The following is a 26679-nucleotide window of genomic DNA, read 5'->3' as shown; positions in this document are numbered from 1 at the left end:
CCTTTCGTATAAAAGTTAGCTTGGACGACATTGGAATACGCGAGAGCCCTTGGTTCTAAACAATGACTTTATTATACTTAAAGTAGGTTGTACCCCGTGTACCCTGACCCTCTTCCCGCACGTATTTTTTTTTCCAAGAATGTCGGGTAAGAAATAATGCATAAACGTGCACACATTTTAATAAGGCTACACAGGTTCGTGCAGTGCATGTATATTAAACATTTTCCGTGAAGAGTAGCCTTTACGTAGACCCCTATTGTTTCCTCGAGACGCGTTTTGTCGACACTGACGTTCCATGGACGCTGGTTACGGAAACCGCACGCTGTGATCGGTTCGGCGACTCTGATCCGGCCCACCCATTCACCCCGTTTCGGGGCAAATGTCTTCGGCGGCTTCTTACGGAAAAAACTCACCTGAGCTTCTCGATGTAACTAGCGACAAAACGGTCAGTAGACGAAACGTCGCGCGATGAACTTATGGCCTCCGAGATCGCAGGGAATTTGACGTCTACTCATTTATGATTTTTATCGAACATGATCCTTTCAACTACCAGCGACCCTCTTTCTTGATTTAATTAAACTTATCTCGACACAAGAAATAGAACATACTGATTTCTCTTAATCAGTGACTAATTAGGTTTTGTCCACCAGCATTTTGGCACCTCTTTGTAGGAAAGGAATGAATAGAAAATTGTTAGGCCACTGCGCGGTGTTACGTCAGACGTATCGGTCGCGCGCAGCCTGTGTCGTGCATGCGCGGTCTGTCCGTGTGGCGGACGTGGACGAGTTCGATTCTTTCCGGGTCGCGCATATGCCATCTGTGTCGCGCACGTGGACCAGCTGCATTCTCTCAGTGTGACGCATGCGAAGTTTGTGTAGCGCAGTAGCTGTGTCCCGCTCCTGGAACTTTTATATTCTATGCTTCCAAGGTCAACTAAAATGTTTCCCAGCCAAAAGAAAAAACAAAAACAAAAAAAAAAACACTTTCTTAAGAGGACACTACGCAGAAGATGCATAACAAAGGTGACCGAACGGTAAGAAAGTTAGTACGCGGAGAACAAGATTTTGAGACCTTATCACCGGTTTTTCGACGAGTTGTTCTAGTGACGAATAGCTCTGCTACAGTTTGCCCTATTACGAAATGCCTTTCAAAAAACAGCCCTCATTCCCTTTCGGATGGCGTACGAGCAGCGTGACCCCAGCTTAACAGGCACGAAGGTTGAGAGACCAGTTGTGTATGGAAGCGCAAATTTGCTTAAGTGATAGGGGCGCAATAAAAAGAGCAAGGTATATTTTGATCACGTATTTATGATGATATAGAAGGCAAATATAGTCAACGCAAGGTGTCACCATGTGTGTTTCTTAAAAACATTATGTTGTGCCTTCATAACAAATGCAAATCAGTTGATTTTGATTATATTTGAAATAATGTTGTGATATAAACATTCGCTTTAAGTGTTTATTTATGAATTTAAAATAACTATACATTGTGCTTGGTCTCATGTCTGCTGTCATTCAATGTTCTTAAGATATGCAATTTTATGATTTATTTAGACACAAAGGGTTGGGCCTTCCGGGTAACAAACGTGTCAAATACAGCTTGTGAGGGCCTGGCAAAGAGGGTGAGGGACGCCATATGTGACGCCGGAGAGAAGCCGTCCGCATCGAAGTAACTAGAGCACTGGTTCTCAAATGGGGATCCGCGACGGCTTTTAAGGGGTCCGCGAAGCGCTGTCTCATTAGTCAAAACCGGCAACAAAAGTTGACTTTTTTCACATTGAGAAGAGTCGTATCAATTTTCAGCAGTGTTTTATCAAGTGTATGCCAATGAGAGAAGTGTACTTCGCACTAGCACTGTTAAAATTAAGTTTTTAAATCGTTATCATAATAAATCTATATATTTCTGTTCCTCCTCCCCCTTCCACAAACGGGGCCTCCATCATTTCCGCCGATCTACAAGGGGTCCGTGAAACATCAATAGTTGAGAGCCACTGCACTAGAGTGCAGCGTCCTCAATGGCGGATATACTCTCGAGGCTGGTGAAAGTAAAACGTGCAAATGTTTAAGCAAATAAAGGTTTGTCTACTCAAATTCATCAAGTGATGCGTTGCATTTGACTTGAGCCACACTTGCTGGAGGTCAATTCTCTTGCTACATCTAATTTTATTTTGAAATTCGTATGGAAGGCAGACCTCAGATTTCATTTGACGGCTTTGTCCCTTATCTCACATTCTGAATACGCATAAAGGAAATGTTTGTACAACAAATAGTTTTTGGGGTGAACTTTGTAAAATACTGATAATAAATACTTCAACCTTGCTGATAGTTGGAAAAAATTTCCTACGCGGCCTAGGATGGACCATTAAACCATCTCTCGAGTGCTTAACTTCGATGAAGGGGTCATGAAACGATATTAAGTTGCAATATTACTTACTTTGCTGAGGCAGCTAGCGTTTGTCCTGTGTGCTTCTTCGTCTTTTTGTCCCGTCTCTTTTGCGCTATTTTTAATATGAATGTCCACTACCAACTTGCCCAGCAGACCAAGCTTTTACAATACATTTGCTGAGGCGTGCTGGTCCTACTCTGGCCCAGGTATACTCGCACAGACCGCCACTGATTCAGAAGCTTCTTTGTTGCGGTGAAATTGCGAGGAAAAAAGGGGACTATTTCTCTCCGGCTTGCCTTCGCAAAGCTTAATGACGTAACTGTGGGACCGAAACCACCCGTCTGACGACAGTCGAGCATGGCTCATGGTTTGGGCACGAGAACGGCATGAGCACTCGACTTCGGCTCGAACACTCGATTTCGGCTCGTAGCAATGAATGCCTCGGTGGACACTCGGGTAGTGAGTAGCTCGTGTTTCACTAACGCGGTGATGAGAATAGCCGAACTCTAACAATACCTCGAGCCCCTCACGCGTTTTTTACTCTGCCAACGCCAGCGCGTGAGAATGATACACCCCTTTCGAAAGTGGGCCTTTTATTTGATGCTGTGTAATCCCTGCACAATGGCAGACAACAGGGAGAGCTTCTTGGGTTCGAATGCGCCCCGGATTACGAATCCTCGTGCAGTGGCAACCCAAGTCGACGCTACCCGCTCGAACGGCTTGCACGTTTTGCGGTGTCGGTTATTTCACCATTGTGCAGTAGATCTGATTTATTTCTATAAATTGGCACGTGACACCAGGCCACGTGGCCGCTAGCTCTGGCTCCGTGTTGAGTGGACGAACGATGCTCATATTGCTCGAATTTTTTTGGCGACTGACATTGCCTAGAAAGAAAAACTAAGGGAAGTTAATCCAGTTAGTAAGGTTAGAGAGTGATTCTAAGTAGTATTTAGTGAAAATAGAAAAATCGTTTCGTGTCAGCTTTAAAGAAACGAAATGAAACAATATTGAAACGAATGACGATCGATGAGGCGACGAATCACTGAATAAAACTGACACCCGTATTCCCCAAGCACGAGTAGCGCCTCTTTAAACACTGACTAGCGACGTCATCGACTAAAATGATCACGTGGCGGGCGATAGTCGCCGCCACGTGATCCTTTTTGTCCACGTGATTACAAACCTTTGATCCACGTGATTACAAAGCTTTGATCCACGTGATTACAAAGCTTTGATCCACGTGATTACAAAGCTTTGATCCACGTGATTACAAAGCTAAACGAAGACGACATAATACACCACCACCGCCATGAGCCCGTTGAAATCGAAACCTACCAAATTGAAGCCACGTTATATGTCAACGCCCTCATTCCACTGGTCAGGTAACTACAGAGATGAAAAAGTCTATAGACATGGTTCAATTAAAAACTTGCTAAGCGCCATCGAAAACCACTAAATCAATCAATTTTAAAAATAGTTTGACCGCGTGGGAAGGATAGCAGTGCACTAAAGGTACCACTTCTGCAACAGGTACCAAGGCTTCTTACTTCTGCAACAGGTACCAAGGCGGGGTCTATGATAACAAACGGAAAACATCGCGGAGGCACGTCATCGCTGCGGCAGCTGTGATCCTGCTGCGCGAACGATTAATTTAGCGCACAACTGCGCTTCTCACCCGCTCAAATTCTGTCTCAAAATTATTGACATAGCGGATTTTCATGCCGCTCAGCTAGTTTATTTTATTGGAATCATGTGTCTATTTTCACTAATTACAAGTTAACTAACGAATTTCACCTTATTAGCCGACAGATTGCTACGATTAGGTTTCATATTATGTCCCCCTGGCCGCATGACTCGCCTGCACAAACCGCATAAGTGTAACTTTTAAGCACCTTTTTTTAAAACAAATATGTTAGTCTTACAAAGACAGCCTGTGCAAAGGAGACGCGCCAAAATGAAATTTGCAGCCGAGTTTTAGACGGTATTGGGTTGCCCCCTTTTTTATCTTAAATGCACGTTTTCTGTGTTTGTTTTCTTCACTATGTTCGTTAGACAAGTAAATCTTTCAATATTTCTTACATTTCAGATACAAAACAACGTAGCTTTTGGACTAACTTCTGCCATTTGTTAGCTCGCATTAGCCGTGTTTGGCGCTATTTTAATAGCCATCTCCGTACGCGGTTACAATCTAAAACATTGGTCACTGTTCCAAACAGGATAGCAAGAGCTGCTTCTTCGCCGACAGGTCAATTCCCGACTTGCAGATAATTGCTCAATAGTGTAGGGGGTCCGTTAAAGCATTACGTTTGACGGAGACTGTACACCACGTGGTTCGTACTTGCATTGCAATATTTTACAAAGAAGTCCGTAGGCTTCGGTATTGCCAAAGTTAGGCTGTGAATTCTGCAAATGTAAGAATTGATTATATTCATAAGAATGCCACAATAAATGCTCATCGTACATTCTTTCACAAGTGATAGCATGGCTAAAGTAATATACCAAACAATCAATGCTTTACACCGCATTTGTAGGAAAAAATGTTCTTCCATACGGTATTTCTAGAACGCTATTTCCACAGGTACTATTTCAAAGTGTATATTCTACATGTTTTTTTTTCATTACGTTGTAGTGTAAACTTCCTCACAAAAGGCATTTCGCTCGGCACAAGCACGCTTTTTAGGCACACTTTCTTTAGTTTCACAAACAACCATTGTTGTCGTGCCTTCCAACAGGTCGAAGTGTCCGAGCTCGGTTGTTCAGATTAAGATAACACATAGCAATTGTTGGAACGTCAACGTATTACATATCTCTTCACTTTCGCAAGTCATATTATAAGGCGAACACCCTGCTCTCTTCGTCCATTATTGTTATGGGCACACGTGTCTTAACTCACAAAACCTCATATATAAAAAGGGGGATTACGCTTACAGAGAGAGACAGCACTAGCCTTTTCCTCAGCACGTGCCTCAGGCTGATATCGCACTAGTTTACCGTTCTTTATATTTCAATCCCTTGCGAGAACTGATAATGCCGGCCGCGAGTCTTTTCATTGTAATCGTCGCTTGTTTAGGTAAGCCCTCAAATATTATGTATCATTGCTTCACGTGAGTTATATCTCGGCCTATTTGTTCTCCTCTCATCAGGTCAAATAACGTGCGCTGAACTCTATCCTGTCTTGAAGAGATGTCCAGACAAAGATTTCAACAATGTAAGTGATTTCTCACTGCTTATGAGTAATCGCAGTGTAGTCAATTTCTTGTTTTAATGGGCCGTGTTTGTATATGGTTTAGTGCAGTTTTTGCGTAAGCTACAGCTTTGTGTTTAATTGTTGTAGATCTTGTACATTGAGCGGCAAAGTTATCATAAAGAACAGTATGGCCACGGTGTATTTTTTTTTTCATATAAAAAAAAAACAAAAAAACGTCCATGGGACTTCATCACTCTCGATAGAGCAAAAGGAATGAGCAGATGCAACTTCACTGCTTGTTTATGGCAGATTTGTGGATCTAGGAGAAACTTCAAAACCATAGCAGTATTCTCTGAATAACTCAATCTGGTTCAAGATATCATAGGTAAAGTACAGTGTCAAAGCTCATCGCACTTCTGTTTGAACCGTCTGGAATAATCCGAAACTAGAAACAAACTGGCTTAAGAGTCCGAGTTTATTACTGAAAACTGCCTCTTATCTCAAACGTAACACAGAGCGATTGGAGTCCATAGGCATTTAAAAATTTCTAAAACTTATTTATGTGTTCTGTATGGTATGTTGTGTGAATTAAAGTGCCGAAAAAGAACCGGCATACAGTCCATTAAAGCGCCGAAAAAGAACCGACATGCAGTCCTTTATGGCGTCATTTCTTTTGGCGGTTTAATCTTCACAGCTTGCAGTTCCAAATAGCCTGAGCATACTCTTCGAGAGTGTTCTCGCTTTTTATTTATGAAACTATAATTAATGTGAAGCTACACTTCATTCTTTTTTTTTTTCTGGATTCTTTCAAACATTGCTACATTTCCTTTACATTGCTTTGCATACTTCGTTTCCCTTTTTTGTACGTGACAATCATCAAATAATGTTTAACGCAGATTTTATGTTGCCCAAAGACGTTTTGTTTTCAAAAGCACAGTCCAATAACGACTGGACGTCTGATACCAATGCCTTGATGTTTTTATTTTATAACTTTTTTTATTCTGTTGGCAGCAGGTAGAAATTAAACATTAATTTTATTTATGTGACTCACATTAATTGAACACTCAAATACTTCTTTCTCTTAACGTTTTCTCTACTAAATTGCAATTTTATTTGAGAATCAGCGCAAATATATTTATTTTCATACAACAGCGTCCACCCACCCTGGAAAAAATACGTCTGCTGCTTGAATGTAACCCGTCCAGCTAGAGTGACCTCGCTCTCAACGTTTTCTTTAATTATTTATTGTTCTGTAAAATATGTCTGGCGTTTTGCGTTTTAAAATGTTTAATCCTCTATATTCTGGTGTACACAAAGAGGATCAAAGGGTGAATGGTAATCTAGGCACTCATTGACTTGGAAGAACGGTTCTAGAATAAGCATCAATTAAGTTCACAACCGCCCTACATTTTTCTACGAATACGAACTAAAGTAGAATAAAAAGATGCCTTTCGAAAACATTGGCATAGACAAAAAACAAACAAAAATCAAGAGCAAAGTATATTGTTTGTGGGGACCAAGCGGTGGCCATTTTGTACTTGAGTACAAATTAATATGAGATAATACACATTACCTCCAAAATCCAAAATAACTTTTCGCATTTAGGATTATGGAACGAGAAATCTAACTCGCAATGTTTTTGGAAACATGAAGTCCAGATAGAATCCAATAAGATGTCTTGCTCTACATTCAAAATAGCGAAAGTTCGTATTGGGCTTTGCCAGATTATTACCTTTTTTTTCTTGCAAGAGGGGGAACTAAGTTATTAAAAGTTACAGGAAAAAGCGATACGGCGTACGCTAAAGGACCTAAACTGTTGTGGAGATAAAAGATAGGGACCTTTATTTATTTATTTGTTTATAATGCCAGCATCTTTATCTAAACGCCAAGGCAGAAATAACCCAAAACAAAAATAACCATAACAAAACATACCAATTCAATACAGGGAAACTAAATAACTAAGAAATATTTGAGTAGCGCGTCGTTATAGATGGCCAGTAATTCTGATTTGGAAATACTTTTAGGAAGATTATTCCATTCGCCTAGGGGAGAAGGACGGTTTAAAGAAAGTTCCTATTGTGATAAAAAAAGTTCGTATACTGATAAAAAAAAAGGTTCATCATCATTAACGTCCTACTTTAGTCAATTTTTTTTGTAAATATAGCACTATCAGAGTGGCTATCGTTGACAAAGCTGCATCTCTCAATCTTTTATCGCATGAAACATCGAACGCTTTCAAAACTAAAATTATGACGCTGCTATTTTGTAGTTTAGCTGGTACAGCAGGTTGGAGGTGGGGTCCGGGCCTTCTTATTATCGTTTAGCTGTGGGCTCAGATCCATTACGTAGTCTTTTACCGGACCGTCGACGTAACGCTTGTTCTTGATGAGGAGCTTATCTCAGCAGGTTTTGAAGGGTGTGTAAAATTGAAATAACATGCCACACGTAAGGCCAAGACGACTTGGTATATTCCTTTATTATCACGAATCTGCTGTGTTTCAGTCTGTGACCTGACGCCAAAATTGGTTCCTTAATTTTAAATCAAAACACATTTGCGACAATTCGCCCTTTTTTCTTAGCAACCTAAACTATATGATATTTTGAGATTCGAGGGGTTAAAATCAACTCAAAATTGTGCAAGAAAAATCTAATTATATTCCTTTCGTATCTCACCCACGTTTCTGACTGAGATTAGATGGATCTTTTAGGTCGCGCACTTAGTTGCGTTTGGAGATTGGTGTCTGTCCTTTGTCCACCTTGTTTCGGGTCTCCAGATATCTGTATCCAGGCCGATAGAAGAACGGCGGTCTGGCAGGTAGGGCCACCGCATGGATAGCTACTGGAGCACCGGAAGTAGAGAGGTTGATCGCTTGACAGTTCCGACATGCTGTCCCTAAACTGGAAGACGGATCGTGCGGGCTTCTGTAGATCCTGAGGCGAGTCATCCCATACCTAGTTGCCAGACGCCAATGAAGTTGCGTACTAGGTGTTACTGCTCGCAATATGTGCCGGCTTGTTGAAGCCTTCTACCCAGTGGATCCAGCAACGGAACAATCCAGGCAGGTCGGTATACAGGGAAATCTATATCCAGACTGATAGAAGAACAGAGGGCTGTTAGATGGGGCCGCCGCGAGCATTGCAGCCAGTAGTACCTGAAGTGGATATGTGTATGGCTTGACAGTTGCTATGGTAATGCCGTGCCCCAATTGGAAGATGGATTGGGTCGGCTTTAGAAGATCCTGATGTGTCACATGACGTCCCTAGCTGCCGTCTGGCAACTAGATGAAGTTGTGTACTGAGCTGAGCTGGTCGCAAAGTGTGGTCGCTTATAGATGCCATATATCCAGTGCATCCCGTAACGGAACAATCTAGGCAGGTCTGTATTTAACAGCTCAGAAGACAAAAATGGCAGCGCACAGAAGGCAATTTTTGCTAAGGTGTATACAGGCAGATCTGCATCCAGACTGGTAGAAGAACGGTGGGCTGGCAGGTAAAGCCACCACGAGAGTACTAGACAGTAGTACTTCAAGTAGCAGGGTGAATGGCGTGTGACAGTTCCCACGTTAATGCCATGCCCCTTCCAGTGTAACTGCTGCCTTTACCACTGGCTTTACAGTGGCAGTAGTTACGGAGAACGTGATGCGTTATTGAGAAGAAACTGTGTACACATGGGCAGAATGGTTGGCGTGAGAGGTAGCGTCAGCAATTTATCAGTTTAAAATAAAATGTAGGGGCTAAAGCGGTGTGCACCAGAAGTAACAGTGCAACTGAAACACTGCACCGTGGACAGAACCCAGATGCCAGCTCGTGGCAAAAGAGAACCAAACAGCGCCCGCTTTCCGTTTTCTGATTTTCTGTCGTCTCTTGCGATATTTTTCTGTGAGGCCCGGAGCGTGCTTGTTGCACGGAAAAGAGCACCGCCGTCTGCTTGAACACATAATATTGGATCCCCGCCTGGATTAACACGAATTTACACGTGGAAGGCGTTCGGCTTACATCTATGTCCAATCAGTGAGACAAACGCGTCTCAACGTTTGGCAGCCAGTCGGCTTATCGACTTCCGTCTCTGGTTTCCGAACGCAAATGGTTACGTACCTGTCATATACCACACTCTGTATTGAATATATACCAGTCTTAGAGTACCTGGAGAATCCTATTTTATCTCCGTTTACATAGTCATCAAAGTCCTAAACGAATTCATAAGCATCTCTACACATAGTTGAAACACACAAAACAACAGACGTCTTAAAACGCCCTACCAATTGTGTTTTTTTTTTTTTTTGCGGTAGTCTCCTGCGTTAAATATGTGAGTATATATGCCCTTCCTGGATCCCCCGGCCGGATCCCGCGTCACGTTTGTTCATCAGCGCGTCACCGCACGATAATCGCAGTACTCTGCTGCGTATTAAAGTTGCGCATTCGCACGCACCCTTCTTTATGTATGATATGACTACATATCTTACGTCATCTGTGAATATCACCTATAATAAAATTAGCCAAGGAGCGAAAGACCTACATTTTGCCTCTGCGCTACAAACGGATATGGCCCATTCGACTAATATCTATATTTCCGGGCGAAATGCAAAAGTGTCACTTGCGCTAACTACAAAATGACGTATGATAGTATGCAATCACACGGCATCTTGTCATGACTATTCAAAACCTCAAATGACTAAATTTGGCTTGTAATTTTGAGCAGCCGGCGTCGGAGCGCCCTGGCAGTCGGCGAGCACCCTGGCGTCCGGCATGTAGAGATGGACTAATTTCGAAACCCCAGAAGAGAAGCCCGGCGCTATCATTATTAAAGAACACCTCTAACCAGGTTTTTCGCTCTTCTGAACTGGCTATGCCTAGGTCTCTATAACTTTATTATTCAACCTATTCTCACCTTTTGTAGTGATCGGGCTTTACAATACGCATAGTCTTGTTCCTTTTAGAATTGTCACCGAATGGCTTCTTCGTTTAGTTAAACCGGAAACAACACCACCAAGATTCTCGCTAAAGCGTATTTAAAAAAATGTATATATATATATAAGTTAAACGAATAGGAGAGTCATAAGATTGACTTATTTTTCCCTGAGAAATTGCATAAATATACCAGATATATCCCAAACGTTGTTGTCTTCCACAACTTTACAGGAAATATAGTGTCCCCGTTTAAATTACAGCTTGTCTGCTCGTATTGACCCCATTTTGAACGCCAATGTATAATTTTCATGTTTTAATTTTTCAAAGAAACACCTCTATAAAAGCCATCCTAAGTAAAGCACTTTTAGCTAACAGAACAGCCTCAGTCACACCACTAAAGGCACACAGATTCACGTTAAATACCCTGTTGCAAGCTTAACACTGTGCAGACGTACTATATTCGTCTACGCCTAAAATTACTATAAATACTTTTCAATATTTTATTGAGGCTGATCCTTTCTTGTATACAATATTTGTCCCAACTTTCGTTTTACTGTGTATGTTTGTATACGCCAAGTCAGTTCTTCCGCTCCTTGGATCGCCGGTGCAGTGGTGTCACAGCGCAAGCTCTGATTTTAAGATACAGTTGGTGGCGTATGTTCTTATACGAGGCAAAAGACTGTCGGCTTTTTGCACAAACGATGCAGCTGCGTCGGGGCTCTAAGCTCCCACATTCTCTGTTACCGTATTCATGGCTGCCTTGTTTTTTTGTAGCGTGAGCAACACTGGCCGAGGTTGAGCAGTTTTGCGTTGCTCGCATAATGAGCCGTGCTCAGTGCTCCGCATGCGCGAGGAGCAGTGACGTCACTTTGGCGCACAGCTGGCGCGCCGGAGCCACCATCGCCGCGCGCTCCGCCGTCGCCTCGCCCGCCTCGCCGGTCTGCGCATTCCAGAGGAGTGACGTCATAGCCGCGCACAAACGCACTGGCGCCGCCGCGTGCCCAGCTGTGCGCCTCCGTTGCGCACTGGCCAAGTCTGACGCTGCACCGGAGCCGCTTTATGGCGCCTCTCATTTTGTGGGCATAAGCTCATGCTACGCATATCCTCGCATAGCCGAGCTAAGCTCCGCAATTTTTACGGCTGTCGCAAATTCGCCGATTCTTTGAGAACCAGAATTCTGCCCTCGAGAAGAGAAACAGAAACGAGTTCAAAGAGAATGTTGCTCTTTGCCAACATGCAACCACCAGGAACGACGTGAAAAAATCAAAGTCGAGGTGGTTGCTAAGCAGCCACAAATAATGGCGTCGGGGGGCGGCGTTTCGTTGCACACGTGATCAGTCTTGTTTATTTTGCTAGCCCCATAGTTTTATGGTATTTTGTGCTCATTTGCCTTATACTCAACAACGGATACGCAAACCTTTAATGGAGAACAAATAACTTTAGTAAACAGAGGTGAATAGATGAATGCCTTAATTATTCGAATTTCTGACCTTATATCGGCAACAAATTTACCTTTATGACAACAGCGCGCTAAGAGTCAATCGAGATCTTGTTAGCTTAAAGTTAAAATTGTTAAAAGGACGGAGCTTCTAAAACAAAACCCGTTTATTTAAACCCTATACCTATTTTCAGCATTTTTGTTCATTGCACTTTTTTGCGTGGATTAATTAAGGACTGCTCTCTTTCTTATTCCGCTAGGAATTGAAGTATTAAAGACAAATACGCATCGAGATTGTTTTATATGAATTAAAACGTTCTCCCTGTGTGTTTGATTTTTGTATAATTTTAATTTGTTATATATGTATTGAATAATTTCTTTTTCATGTGAACTAGCTGGGATATTCGCCGGGCTGCACTTACACCTGCAGGAATGGGCCACCGGAAGATATAACAGAATATTGGGGCAATTATAGAGATGCTACACCGTGCGTTGTAAGTATAGCTTCACAATTACTAAGATCTTGTTTACCCCTATTCCCTTCATTTGTAACCTTTAAATGTATATACAAGGCATAACCGTGCCATACATATTTACGTTCAAGATGACTGCATAACGTTATGGCATTTATTATCGAATTTATTTATTCAATATTTAAATTGCGAGTCACTTGTTCAAATGAGATTAAAAAATTCATTTATACAAACAAATAAAAATATTATTAAATCAAACGTGTTGGTCACCTTGTAGAGGCAGTGCGACAACTCATTTAACCTTCTTTGTAGTAAGAATGTGACAGGAACACTTGAACCTATAAAATTGACATTTATTGTACAATCCTCAAGCAATGAGCGCAGCTCATTTAAACGGACGATTTCGTAATGTGGAGTGTACTATTATATTCTGCCAAAAAAATGTACATATTTATGAGTATTATTTCTAACAGGAGGAATTATCATAAGGGCTGTCTTTGTTTGAGAATGTTACCTTGAAGATCGTAACAAAAATGACCGATTCATACGTTTTATATAACTGCTGACTAAAATTAATTCCTCAATCTCGATAATACTTCAGCGCAGACATTTCTTAACTGAGTTAGTTGTTACATAAGACCAATGACGTTCGATGTATTTATTTGTTTAGAAGAACATAACTTGTCTCAAGGAAAGTTGTTCAGTTCTTCTTCCGCGCTCATCACTGTTGTTGGAAAACACATAAAATAATGTCGAGTCCAACAGAAAACTCCCAATGCAGTCTAAATCAAAAATCCAGAGAATTCCCCACAAGCTCTCACTCAACATCAAGAAGTTAGCTGTAAATATTATCTGAACGCTGTATTTTTCTAATCTTGCAAGCTGTCAAAAATATGCCTTTTGATGGCAAAATAAAAACACGGTCATTGTTTCAACAAGCACGTTACTCAGTTTAGAACGTGCCCTACGATTATTGTTTCAAAAATTCCGCTAAGTTGTTGGCAGTCGTACTAGTACAAAGCTGCGATATTTCAATTAAAACAGTTTTGTGACTTATAATTGTGGTTCGCACCTGCAACGCATGCAGGATTGTCACAGAGTTGTTACAAACAGCTCGTCGGCGATCACACACATTTTAAAACTGTAAAAAAATATCTTTAAGCGTTTTATTTGTTTATATCCTGACAAGTGCCTTGGCAAGCCATAAAGTTCCTTAAATTACAAGTTTGTTTTATTCCTTTTTACTTTCTTTTTAAAACCGAGCGTTCCAAAATATATTCTTAATAGGCGTAAATATGTTAGATTTTTACTGTTGTCAGTAGCAGGGTAAGCGGGTGCACTGCTTGAACAAGATTTCGATTAAACCAGCTGAATGCTAGCGTCCCTCCGTGTTGTGTGTGTCTGCTTCTCACCGGTCTTTTTAGCTGTTCCAAAATAATTAAATGAAGCACCTTAACGTAGTTGCGAGCTACTTTTGTGCACTTTCTGTTTTTGTTTTCACGCCTACGGCTTCTTTATATGCTCGATAATAAATTTAGTTGCAGAAGACCGAAAAAAAAAAAAAAAAAACGTTTCTGAAGCTCTACAGTGTTAATAAGATATTTGGTCAAGAAGTAAACTTTCCCTCGCACTACGGTTGTGATATTCCGTAACATTGAATGGTATTTTTTCACAAAATATAATTACGCATGCTACTATCAATAGCCCATTTACGAAAAAAAAAATATGCTACAGCTCAACGCTAAATATCGCTGACAGTATTTTTTTCGCCGCTGCGTATATGTTGATTCATTGGCTCTATATTCTTTCCGTAAAGCGTGACTTAGTTAGAACTAATGTGGTATTAACTAACGAATCAATAACTAGGTTCCTGGGCACAAATATGTATATAATAAAAATTGAAACCCATGTTTCAACGTCAAATTGACATCGCTTGCCAAGTAGGGGTGCGTGCATACTGTTAAAAAAATATTATGCTCCATTCTATTTCCCGTGCCTATTACAAGAAAAGTTACATGTTGTACAAATCAAGGTTGTTCAAGACAGGCAAAGTTTTGTTTAAGTATTTTCTAGAAAAACCTACCTGTTGATTAGATTTCCGGAAATGTTTAACATAACCATCGCGATTCTTATGTTAATAAAGGTGCTCTATAAGCGTCAACCCTAATACATCGCCGCTCAGTACTATATAACTTAATCACGGTAGCCTAGACTATTCAGCGGCCGTGTTTCCTACCCGTAAGACGCTAGTCATTTATACAAAGGGACCGCGGTATATTACAATGTATTCGAATTACCCTGGTTTTCCGATACATGTGCGTTGCCGTACTAATTCAACCCCGGAAGCTTTACATCCTAGAATGTATATTATTACTATGTGAATCAATTTTGTTGTGGTATGTGAATTTAAGAGGCAACGTTTTCATTGCAGGCTCCTGCAGATGATGAACTTACAGTGTTCACACACATTGGGACTTGCGAAAACGGAACATGCGTTCAATATGATGGACGTAAGAAGACGTTGCATTTAATTTTTATATTTAAAATGTCGAGAATAACACAATTAGCGATTTTCATGATAATTTGTTCTGCGCTTAGCTCTTTGCCAAGTATTGTTACCAATCTAACATGCTGCATCGCCAATACCCCAAGCAGGCACTCGTTAACAGTTTTCGATTTGAGTTTTTGCGTAAACCTCCTTCATGCAGTCATCTTTGCACATTTTATGTAGCCGAAAAGATCTAAAACATGCCCTACCATTGGAGGCTTGATGAGATTGAAGACCTTGTCGAGGTGTAGCACAATCAGCCGTAAAACGTGGCACAATAGAAATGAACGGCACAAAATACACCGCCCTAAGGCACGAAGTTGAGTACTTTATATATTCTTACAACTTCTGCTATACTATTAGTTGGAATGCTCTGCTGTGTGTTCGATTCGGAGGAAGGAGAGGAAGCGATGATTTTAGCTTAGAAACAAAAACATTATTTATATGACGAGACGAGGTGCGAAGCATTGTTTTACGATCGATGTTTGGGCCAGTTAGTGAATCGCACTCTACGGTGAGGGCGCAGAGAAACAATCACTCACCAGTAACTCAGAAAGACAAGCACACGCGCTGAACTTACAACATTCGTGTATTCAACTACTTCGTTTTTCTCTTAAACGTCTGGATTGACTTTCCAGAACGTGATAAGCAGACGAAATAGCGCCAAATACAAAAAGGCAGAAGACAAGACAAAGGAAAGGAAAAGAAAAAACGAGAAATAAACGTTAAAATAAACATACTAAAAAAAAAGGATTTCCTTTTCGCGTTTTGCTTTTTTTTTTTTTTTTTCCTTTTCTCTTTTCTTTTTTTTATCGTCCTGTCCCTATTGAAAATTCCATCAAGGTACGTAATTTGGGACACTGACTGCCAGTCAGCAGCCTTGGTGGAACGTGATGGACCATCAGACGTCATCTGATGGTCCATCAGATGACGTCTGACTGCCACTGCCAAGGGATTTTCATCAACAAGGGCAGCATTTATATAAGAGTAAAGCTATACGCACTCATAAATATCGTCAAATGCCTCGATAAAACAAAATGTTCGAGAAAAAAAAAAGAAAAAAAAAGCAGGACAACCGCGGATTCGAACCCGCGACCACTTGCGTACAAATCGCACACCGTAACCGCTATGCCATGGGACCGTTTTTGAAACTCGATTTCACTAATCGTTTTATACAAGATGCTTCGGCTGCAAATGCAGTTAAGCCGTCAGCATGTTATGCAAAGCACTCGTACATCACTCGCCGTACTTCAGTTCTACTCACCTGCCATGTAGAGTACTTTCGCGTCGTAGAACGATCCTTTTGTTCGCGCGTCACCGGCCCAGTAGACCTGGTACACCTTGTCGTCTTCAACTACACCGCTAAAGTCCCTTACATCGTCGGAACTCACAACAGGCTGGGTCTTGTCGGGTAGAAATTCTACTCAAACATAAGACATTGTAGAACCCTGGCAGGATCGACAGGTTGGAGCAAGCGGGCAAACAAAACGAGTCGAGAGCGATCGTTCATGAAAGCTCGGCGAAGCGGCGAAGCCTCTATGGGCGAAGCGAAGTGTCGCCAGCCGAGTGCAGCTGTAGCCTCCACCATGGTAAGGAAAAACTAGCGCCACGAGGCGCTAGTGGCAGAAAGGCGAACATACGTCTGGTCGGAGATTAAAATTGGTCTCGAAAGGCTGCCAGATGGCGCCACCACTGCCGTTGGCGTGCGCCCTCCGTCCTCCTCCTCCTTTCCCCCTTCTCCCCCCCCCCCCCCCCCCCCCCCCCCCGGGGTTCTTTTTTTTTTTTTTTTTTTCTGGTTTGTTTGCTAAGCTGGTGCCGCGCCGGCCACTGTGAGCGGCCAGCACGGCACCGGTCTAGCAGACGAGCTGCGCGCGATATACTTCACAACAACTGCGCTTCACGTGATATTACCAGTGCAATCAAACAGAAACAGCACGTTCATTGAAATGTATTTTTTTATTGAACCCCATTCAAATGAGTTGCGGTACTTCAAACACGCATCTACAAACTCCGTTGGCAGTCCACCGCCCTCAAAGGGGAACCAAGAACTGTAGTAGGCAGTAAACACAGTAAAGTTGTCAAACATGTAAAACGAAATTAATTACATTAATGTACAAACTAAGAGAAAAGCACTTATCATCGAATTATCTAAATGCTCTATAAACAACTCCCACAAACTAAACTTATGAATACCCAAACAAACAAATCAACGCCGAAATAAAGGAAAAGGCTTGCAGGTGAGCTGCATAAGAATAAACAATAAATAAACCATAAACAAACTCGCCAATAGGCAATGCAATTAAGAAAGAAAGAAACTACTGTTTTGGAGTGTCTACATCTCTGACTGTAGGTGCTTTATCGGTACTCTATCCTAACATATAAACACGAAGCTGTCAAATTAACTGAAGATTGCTCTGACAGCAACTCACCCAAAGGAGCAAGTCCTTGCAGCAACGGATTCGTAACTAGAACGGTGGGGCACGCGTTTTTCCACAAACGAATCTTCCCACAACTTGCAAACACGGTAGCAACGGTAGCACCGAAGTGCTCGCTGCACAAACGACGCTGGCGCAGCTTGCTCGTCGGCAAGCCGGGCAGCCCGGGCAGGCTTCCAAAGTCCTGGCGATTTGCATACGCAATCCATTTCGATGCTCTGATGGAAAAGTCGAGTTTCGAACGCTGACAAAAAAAAAAAAAATGATATAGAAGTTCACCTGTCGTCTGTTGGAAAGCGGAAGAATGAGCACTCCGAGGTTACTTCGCCGCGCTGTAGACTCCGTAATACGCCGTATGAGGCACGCAAAACACTCGGCAGAATCTCTGTCAAATTAGAGACGTACATCTCTAATTATTATAAGCGCGCAGCAGCGTCGCACCGTACTGCATACTGCCGTAAAATCCGCACTTTCGATTTTAGCACGCGCGGAACGGTTTGAAAGCTTGGAGTGACGAGCGAGCGCATACAAAACAAAAAAGACAAAAACGGTCGTTTCCCTTCGCTCTTACTGATTGGTCGGAAGAGCCCAGAGTGCTTCGCTTTCGGTAGCGAAGATCATATACACGTCGCCTGCGCTGAAAATCATAGCGGCGAATATGAGCATAACAGTTTGGTCGGAGTCGGCTGGGTAGACCTACGAATCTGCTCTTTGGATGGACGTACAAGAGAGAAGCCAGCGACGCGGCGCCCCTATCGGCCCAACCGGGAACTCCGGAGCTGCATTCGGATGGTGTCGCTTTCGGCGCTTCGGCGGGCTTCTGATCAAGGTTGTCGGTCGGTTGCGTGTCAAATATCTAACGTCAGCGGTTTTATGGGCTCACGTCCCGAAATCGTTTTCTCGTGCATAGATTACTTTTCGTATTCATAGATTTGACGAAATAGTGGTGTCCGAACGAACTTTACGTCCTTTGACCGTACGTCTGTCTGCACGTCAAAGCTTTTTGACGTACAGTCAGAGACAATCGATGTACAGTCAGAATCGCCACCAAGACATCCTGATGGAATTTCGCGGCGGCCGACTGCCACCAGGAAACCATCAGAGAGCCGACAAGCAGAGTCTGACTGGAGTTTGACTGTCGGTCAGAGTAACTTGTTGGCCAATCAGACATGCTTGACGTACAGTCAGGCACAGTCAGCGGTCCACTAGAAAACATTGACTGCCAAACAGGGTTACATTGATGGATTTTTCCTTCGGGGTCTTTCGCCTTTTTTTCTTGTATTTCGTACTATTTCCTCTACTTCTCAAGTTCTGGAAAGTCAATCGAGACATTAAAGAGAAGAACGAAGTAGTCGAATACATGAGAGTTGTAAGTTCAGCGCGTGTGCTTGTCTTTCTGAGTATGTGGTGTGGGATTGTTTTTCTCCGCTGTCACCATAGAGTTTGCGAAGCATCAACATACACGGAACCTTTGAGCGCAAACGAAGCGCAAATACGCTCGTGGGGTGCTGTCACAGGCCAGCAGGCAAGTACACTCTTGAACGAGATGAAGGTGAACAGCCACCTTCTCGTTTTTGACGCTCCTGCAACTTTTGGAGCGAGTTCTGTTCCAGAAGAGGGCTAGAACGCAAAATTAAGACCCCCAAGCCACGTGCCATTTTAGACGTTGAGAGTTAATATAGCTTTAGGGAGCTGTAAAACAGGCCAGAAACCAGGTAACGTATTCATTTTCCTATTTCCGACGGGTGTACATAGGGTTATCTGGTTCCACATGTATAGGGCAACATTGGGGCTTGCAAGACGCATTTACTTGGAGTAGAAAATGTGCTCTGCAACTGAAGCAACAAAAAAAAAAAAAATTACGTTTGTAACTCTCCTGAACTAAGGCCTTCGTGCAGTGCGTGATAACTTCTGAATGAAGAATAAAGATATAAAGAAAGGACAAGACCGACAAGCAACACTGGTGGCTCCAGTGTTATCTCCCCCTCAGCTCTCGTTGTCGTTCCTTCGGACGGGACTTTGACCTGTTAGTGTGGAGCATTCCAAATAAAAGTTCCTCCTCGAGAAGTATTTGATATCTGAGAAGGGTAAAATGTATAGGCACCTCCCCGAAGGTCACTTGGACGTTCACAACTGTGTTCCACAACAATACAAAGTTAAGCTGTAGCGCGTAAAATTCACGCAACATTGGTTCCAGATGAATATTAGTTCACATATGCTCATCACATGCACCTTCGGGAAAGTGAGAAAAATCATGTCAAAGGCTTTTTTCATTGCGTCAACCGCACTCCAGTTAAGCATGATGTAGCACAATCACGGTTATAAAGCATCATAGAGTTTCACCGCATCATCAAGATGATTGTGGTTGATAAGTCGCAGCGGTGCATAATACCGGTATTGGTCAAGTGGAACAGTACAAAGAAATATAAAAACTAATTCCTAATTAAGCTGGTTATTGCTATATGAGAAACCTTATAAGTACCTGCTCTTATCCGCGAAGGGCCGCAAATTAAATATTATGAGAAGATTGTGTGATACTGCCTTATTAACTCACCAAAAACGTTTTTCTTAAGCGGAATTAATGGAACCCCAAATTTTAGTTCATTTATCAGGCGATGGGCACAGCATCGAATATGGTAGTTTTGTAGGAATCAAGTAACTTACGGTGTTCCATAATCAAGAAGGCGTGGCGTAGAAAGATGCAGTGGGGTGCCAGTGGAGCAGATGGCGTTTTATTTCGTAAAACCGCAATCCGGCAGCCGTTCGAAAGATACATTGGCAGCGGATTTCTTTTTTCACGTAGCTGCCTAATACCGCACATTTCATACATTTCCATTACGACAGCGAACATTCAACAAGTATGGAGCCAACTTCCTGAGTTGCAAGCCAAGTTTCATAATTGCGAACCCATGTCAAGCGTGAGTTACGAAACAAATAAATATAATTATGAAACGTAATACAAGCCAGACGTAAAGTAGAAACGATGTTATTGTTTAACTTTTTTCCAAAATTTTCATATTTGTTTTTTAGGCACAACAGTTCATTGGCAAGCAAATGCAATATTCTACAGTGAACAGGCAACTCAATATTGAGCTATAAAACAAAGTGTATGGTTTTGTTAAATCCTTTTTTATAGAAACCATAAGTAGTGTTTGAGTTAATTTGTGGCAACGTATCAAAATATAGGATGCACGCTACGCGTGTCGAACCAATGCAGAATTGTTCACGGTCTTGTTAGGCAAGCCCAGATATTTTGGCTATGTGCCCAAGTGCCTACTTAAAATAAACGAATTACCTAACTTTTAAAACAAGAATTTCTGCGCAGATTGTCCAATGCAAAGTATGTGGAGCGCATTTAGAAACATATCGTGTCATTTTCAACAAGGTGGCCTACGCGTGTTTATTTAGTTTCGAGGTGTTCTTAAACCTAATAATTATCGCGCGATGCTTAAAAAAAGTGCCACGTGCACATGTATTTTTTTTAGATCTCGCCATTTTATTTTGTTTAAAACCATTAGAAAGAGTACTACCTTCAGTAAAAACGACACTATTTGGTTATTTCCACGCGCTTTGCAATTTTTGTATTAGATGGTGTGTGTACAAAAGTAATGTTTAAAAAGTTAGCTATTTATTGCTTGCTAATTAGCCACTTGTGTTTATCATTAAAGCTTCATGAGTCCCTCAATATTTCAGTACAAAATACTGCGTTGTTTCGACATATGTAGCGTGCAGAAGCTATTTTTATTTATTTGCGTTATTTACCTGCAATTCCCCGTATATCTATCCCATTGATGTTAAAAAGGAAATGATATTGCTGTTTTATGGAGAGTGAGTCATGGCGCTTTGTAACATGCATCCTTCAGGACTATTCTGTCGAAAACTGCCTGTATATTTGCAAGACAGATTCCTACGGATATTCCTACGGAATTCACAAGGATCGTACCGAATGCACAGTGAGTACTATTAAACACGTCCCAGTGAGGGCCCAGTCGCATTATTTCAAATATAATATAGATTAGGTTAAGGCTAAGCTAGGTAAACGCTGCTCTACATATTTGCGCTTAATTGTGGCCGACTGCGTTCCGAATTAATTGGACCGTTTACAACGAGAGATCACGCCTGCATGGTGACGTGCAGGCGTGTAACTAGACTGAAGGTTTGACCGTATTTACGACACCAAATCTGTCCACTCTTCATGAGCAATGGTTGCTTAATACATTGTCAGGAATATTTGGGTAGTAAAGTAATGGTGACTGAACATAAACAAATATACGCAGAAACACGTGACATTATCCCCAACAAAAGTTCATTGCGAAAACAAAATTGTTAAATTTATAGCGTGAGGAAGAGCTCGCAAAGAATCCACGTCCTCCCTCCCGAATCCGACTCTTCCTTGCTTCATTTATTTATTGGCGTGATAACGTAGAAGGTGAAGGCATTTTTTAGACATTTAGAGATGTCGCAAGTTGCACATCTGTGTAACAATTGTTAGTGACGTTACACCGCTGAATTTGAAATGTAAAAACTTGTAGCCCGAAAGTAGTGCTGAAGAGTCATTGGCGTTCCTTGGCTGATAATAATAACATGTGTAGAAAGTGAAATGGAACACCACAGAAACCGCTACGAAATGCATAACTCGTACTTAAGATGGCAATCTGTATGAAACAAATCATAACTGAGAAGAAGTGGTAATAATTGGATAAGAAAGAGCAAAATCCTTAACGTCCCACGACAGGGATCGAACCGACGACCCTACGATTTTGCAACCGAAACTCTGCGACTGCGCCGAGAGAGTTTTTCGTTTTTCCTTTTTTCGCGTTAAATGAGTTTTCTTTTTTCCATACGCTAAAGGGGTAGGGCAGACTATTGGTACCAAAGGAATTGTTGCGGACGTGAACGCGCAGTGTCCCACGCCGGCCTTCAGCGTTTTCACGCGTTAGAACAACAAAGGCGAAGAAAGCTAGCTTTACGTCCTTTCATATTTATCGCCACAATGCTTTCTGTGCAGAAAAAAGCCACGCTGGCTAACATTTTGCTAACACACAAGCCGAGTTACGGCCAACACTGTGTGACTAGAAGGATCTTAAAGCAACCAGCCCGTCGAGGACAGGAAACCAATCTGGGACATCTCCCAGAGCCTGATACACCTCTCGAATATGTATGATACTACAAGAAAAAAACTTGCTTGCAGGTTGTACATTACGCTGGCATGCCGCGCTACCCTACGGCTCTTCCAAATACAGTGTAACCCAACCAACATAATAATATTATATGGTAGAGTGTCTGCTGAGTCAACAGGCAGAAAGCGTACCTCATGCGCCTTTAAGGAAAGTCCTTCAGATAACACTGTAGTACATCCCAGTCCCAACAATCTAAGAACTAGCTTTGCGTGTATTCAATAATCTTTCCGATTAGAGTTTTGTGCTTCTAAAATCCTCGTATGCTCTTATATCCTCCTCTTCCTTCCGGTGGCCGCGTTCGAGCTGCTGCGACAAAGCGGGGATGCACGATTCAAGAAATTATTATAGAGATCAGTGATTATCACTTAGACAATTATATACTTTTGAAACATGGATACCTTATTGTGAAAAGCTCCAGAACCACCAATGACCTGTTTGTTTATTATGATAATGCGTAGTTGATTTTTGTTTTTTTCTTGAATAATGTAAACATGTGAAATGTTGTTCCTCGGCTACGATTTGCCGTTTTATTGCTAAAGGTCTACGAAATAGGAGTAAATAATTTATTAATGAAAACTTTATACAATTTAAGACAAAATTTGGGTGATAACATTATTTTTTTCTGTAAAATATAATCTTGAATTTAAATATTCGCTAGTGCTTCAAACATATTTTATGTATTGTAGTAAAAACTACAAATTAATATGATGATTTTTGGTTGTGGATGACCTATCTTTTAAGATATATTTTTTTATGTCGCACATTTAATTATTTATTTAGCGAAAACGCAAAGACGCGTATGTTCAGTTATGGCTTGTGCCGCAGAAAAGTGTCGTGTTAAACGTCATTTAGCTCTATGTCAACCCATTTGTTACATTTGATTATGAAAATAAATGTTCACCGAAACACGTCTCTTCTCTTTTAGCTAAAAAATGGCGGGGTCGGCATCTGCTTGAGTGGATTTTGCCACGGAAATGAATACTTTCCGACAACTGATAAGGATACCCTGACACTATTGTAAATAAAAAAAACCTTGGGCACTGAATTGTGTTTACTGCTGCTAAGCACGAGATTTTGGGAATTGTATCTCCCGGTACTGCTTTTATTTGATATATGAAATACTCATTTGTTCTTGTCCTGCAAATATTTCAAGATAAAAATATTAACGGTGTAGTTCTATTTACTTAGTCACTATAAGTGACAACCACATAACTTCCTATCCTGCAGGGCCAACTATTTTCGAGGTTATAGGAGGAAGGTGGTATATACAGGTATGTTTGGTACTTCGAGAAAAAAGGAGATCTACAATACGAAAAACTGCCAGAATGTCTTGGTGAAATTGGTTTTAATTTAAAACAACACCATGACTTAGGACACACCTGTGTTTTTATAAATTTTCTGATATGCCTTTTTTAAAATTTATCTTTCTGAAAGATCCCATTGTAAATTCTCAAGATCGTAAACTGAATCACACGATAAGTTCATATTAGACATTTGAGAGTGTATGACCATCGTTGTTTCCCTTTTAAAAATACTTGAATACATAACTAAGTCATTACATCAATCAATATATTAATCAATTATATATATTGTGCCCCCAAACAGCTGCAGGCTTTAGGAGGGGTGGAAGTACATGATCAGTACAGATGGCGCGCAAGGCAATCGTGGCTTAAAGCGCTGGATATCCTGAGTTATCTAAGTAACGCCATCGTTTTATCGTGCCGAGGGCAATCCTACTAGGTGCAGCCGAGGCGCCGCATTTCGGCTTATGAGGTATCCTGCATACGGACGCGATTGCTCCTCCCATTCGTCTGCTGTGGCAGTCGCAGACTCGCAGCCCTTTTGAAAGCACGCTCCGATTGGTCTAAACTAGATTACGTAACCGCGCCGCAGCGACAAACTGCATTGGCGTAGACGCAATTTTCGTCTCAAGTACGTCCCAGCATGTAACAGATTTGCGGTGCTTTGAATCCTATTAAAATCTACCCAGTTCTTTACTGCGGCTAACTAAGTGACTTCTTGATTGCTCGCGCATGAATGCGTGAGCAAGTCCACGTCCTCCACCACGTTTCTTGTGAAAAATTTATATATGCTTGATTACGCTGGGGGGGGGGGGGGGGGGGGGGCAAAGACTTCATAGCGGGATATGTGTGATAGGACTTACATCTATCGGCGTTCGTCTGCGGGGCGTACGGTAAAGGCTTTTCCTGTTGCTTTCGACATTCTATAGGAGTATAAATAAATAGTAATTTCTTGCGTTCCCGATGAGCTCGCATGCGTCCTGCGGCCGTGTGCTTTGCAAGATCATGCCCAAGATGGAAGAAGATAAGAGAGATGCGTCTCAACGGCATCGCGTCGCCACGAAGCAAGTGTGCCGAAGATTCCCGCCCATTTCCGAAAAACACCCTGAAATGGTGCAGCATTAGAGGAATACGAGAAACCGTACTTATTGTCCACCAAGGCACTGGTTTTTATGGCAGCCGGGCGTGCGACCGCGCCCACGAGAAGGTTTCCGTCCTAAAGTACGTGAGAGCCCGTGCTCTACCAATCTTTTGTTCTTTTACGAAATTAAGGCAAATACTTTATAGTCCGCATGCACCTATGCAAAGTTGGGGAAGCCGTGGTGACCTGAGGTGGCTCGACGATTGCTTGTAAACCCGAGCATTCTTTGTAGTCTACACAAATGTTGACCTAAGTGGGGAGGAAGTGCTGTTCAATGAATGTTTTTGGAACACCACAGTGAGCATTGCTGAAGAGTTCTACTTTAGCTATGTTTTCCCGGAAATCCACGGCAGAGAATTGTTGAAGAAAATTAAGGACGCCAATGACATGTGCATTTGTAAAACGAAGAAATCTGGATCAGTCTTGCGATGCGCTGCATGTGACCGAGCCGTTCACATGAAATGTGTGAAGCTAAGACGTATGGCTAAAAGATGGGTGTGCCCTGCTTGCCAGCTTTGAGAATAGGTCACCGTTTTCATGATTCACTGGCAAACCTGATTCCTTCCGTAGTTACGACTGCCTAGAGCTGAACCGATTGGCTTGACATATTTTGTGAGGATTCCAGCTGAATGCAGAGTAAAGAAAAGGGAAGAGGAAGGAAGGGTAGAAGAAACATAGATGCACACTGCTGGACTAGCAACCTTTTACTGAAATCTTTTCTCCTCAACAGTCATTCATTAAAAGGTTGGTAGGCCAGCAGTGTGCATCTATCTTTCTTCTACCCTTCCTTTGTCTTACCTTTTCTTTACTCTGCATTCAGCTGGAACCCTCACAGTCCTTCTGTAATATCACAGTGTACATAAACACTTTCAGACTGCTGGATTAAGTTTATTGTTGCAGCTACCTGCTTTACCAAAATGGTTCACGCATGATCACTGCACTCTGGACCTAGATACAATGATGTCCTTCTCTCAAAGGGGTCATAAAGTGATTTTGCTTCCACAAATACTGCTCAGAACAATTCCTTGACATATATGTACACTAGCAGTTGCAAAAAGATATAAAAAAACAACAAATACTATTACATTTTTCAACTCGCAGGAAATAGAAGCAGCCACGTAATTGCTAATCATAGCCGCATGCTGGGGTTCGCAAAAGCACAGGGCATGTGCTGTGCACAGATTTAAGAGTTTGGCTATTTCCATGCACAATTAAAATAAATAATGAAAGATGTCTGGACAGCATGAGGTCAGTCTGCCAATGTATGGTGATGCTTGCAAGTTAAATGTCCACCAAGGCACTGGTGTAATCAAATAGAGCAGTCACACAGAGCTTGTGTGCAATCCACGAGTAGCAAAACACTACTGTCACCCCGGAGCAGCATACATTTAAGCCCCATCTAATTCCATGGCCCTTTAAATAAACTAGTTGCAAGGTCAGCATGACAAAGAAAAGTATTGCACACATTGCATACACAAAAACAATCAAACATAAGAACATACCTAGCTTAGTATAAAAAAAAAAGTAATGCTCTTTGTTAGGGGGGACACCTAAGCCCCTTAAAGGAATACTGAACCGAAATTTTGAGCTCACAAAATAAGGCCGGACTGATAAGCAGGACGCTGCAAAACTCAAACATCACCCATACAGCCATATCTCTAACGGATCGCCATATTTTTGGAA

The 26679-nt window shown here is 41.8% G+C and overlaps 1 protein-coding gene across 1 annotated transcript; it reads left to right on the top strand.

The window, feature by feature from the left end:
• The first annotated feature begins 5412 nt into the window (after positions 1-5412).
• On the top strand, positions 5413-23575 carry LOC120843189. Its single transcript, XM_040214445.1, has 7 exons — positions 5413-5455; positions 5529-5593; positions 12314-12412; positions 14823-14901; positions 20219-20292; positions 21238-21327; positions 23480-23575. The coding sequence occupies exons 1-7, from the start codon at positions 5413-5415 to the stop codon at positions 23573-23575; spliced, it is 546 nt and encodes a 181-aa protein (XP_040070379.1).
• The last annotated feature ends 3104 nt before the right edge of the window (positions 23576-26679 follow it).

The sequence above is a fragment of the Ixodes scapularis genome, unplaced genomic scaffold (assembly GCF_016920785.2).
Source record: "Ixodes scapularis isolate PalLabHiFi unplaced genomic scaffold, ASM1692078v2 PGA_scaffold1__304_contigs__length_218370807, whole genome shotgun sequence".
Taxonomy (NCBI): domain Eukaryota; kingdom Metazoa; phylum Arthropoda; class Arachnida; order Ixodida; family Ixodidae; genus Ixodes; species Ixodes scapularis.
The sequence above is the reverse complement of the archived record's forward strand: the minus strand, read 5'-3'. Positions and strand labels throughout refer to the sequence as shown.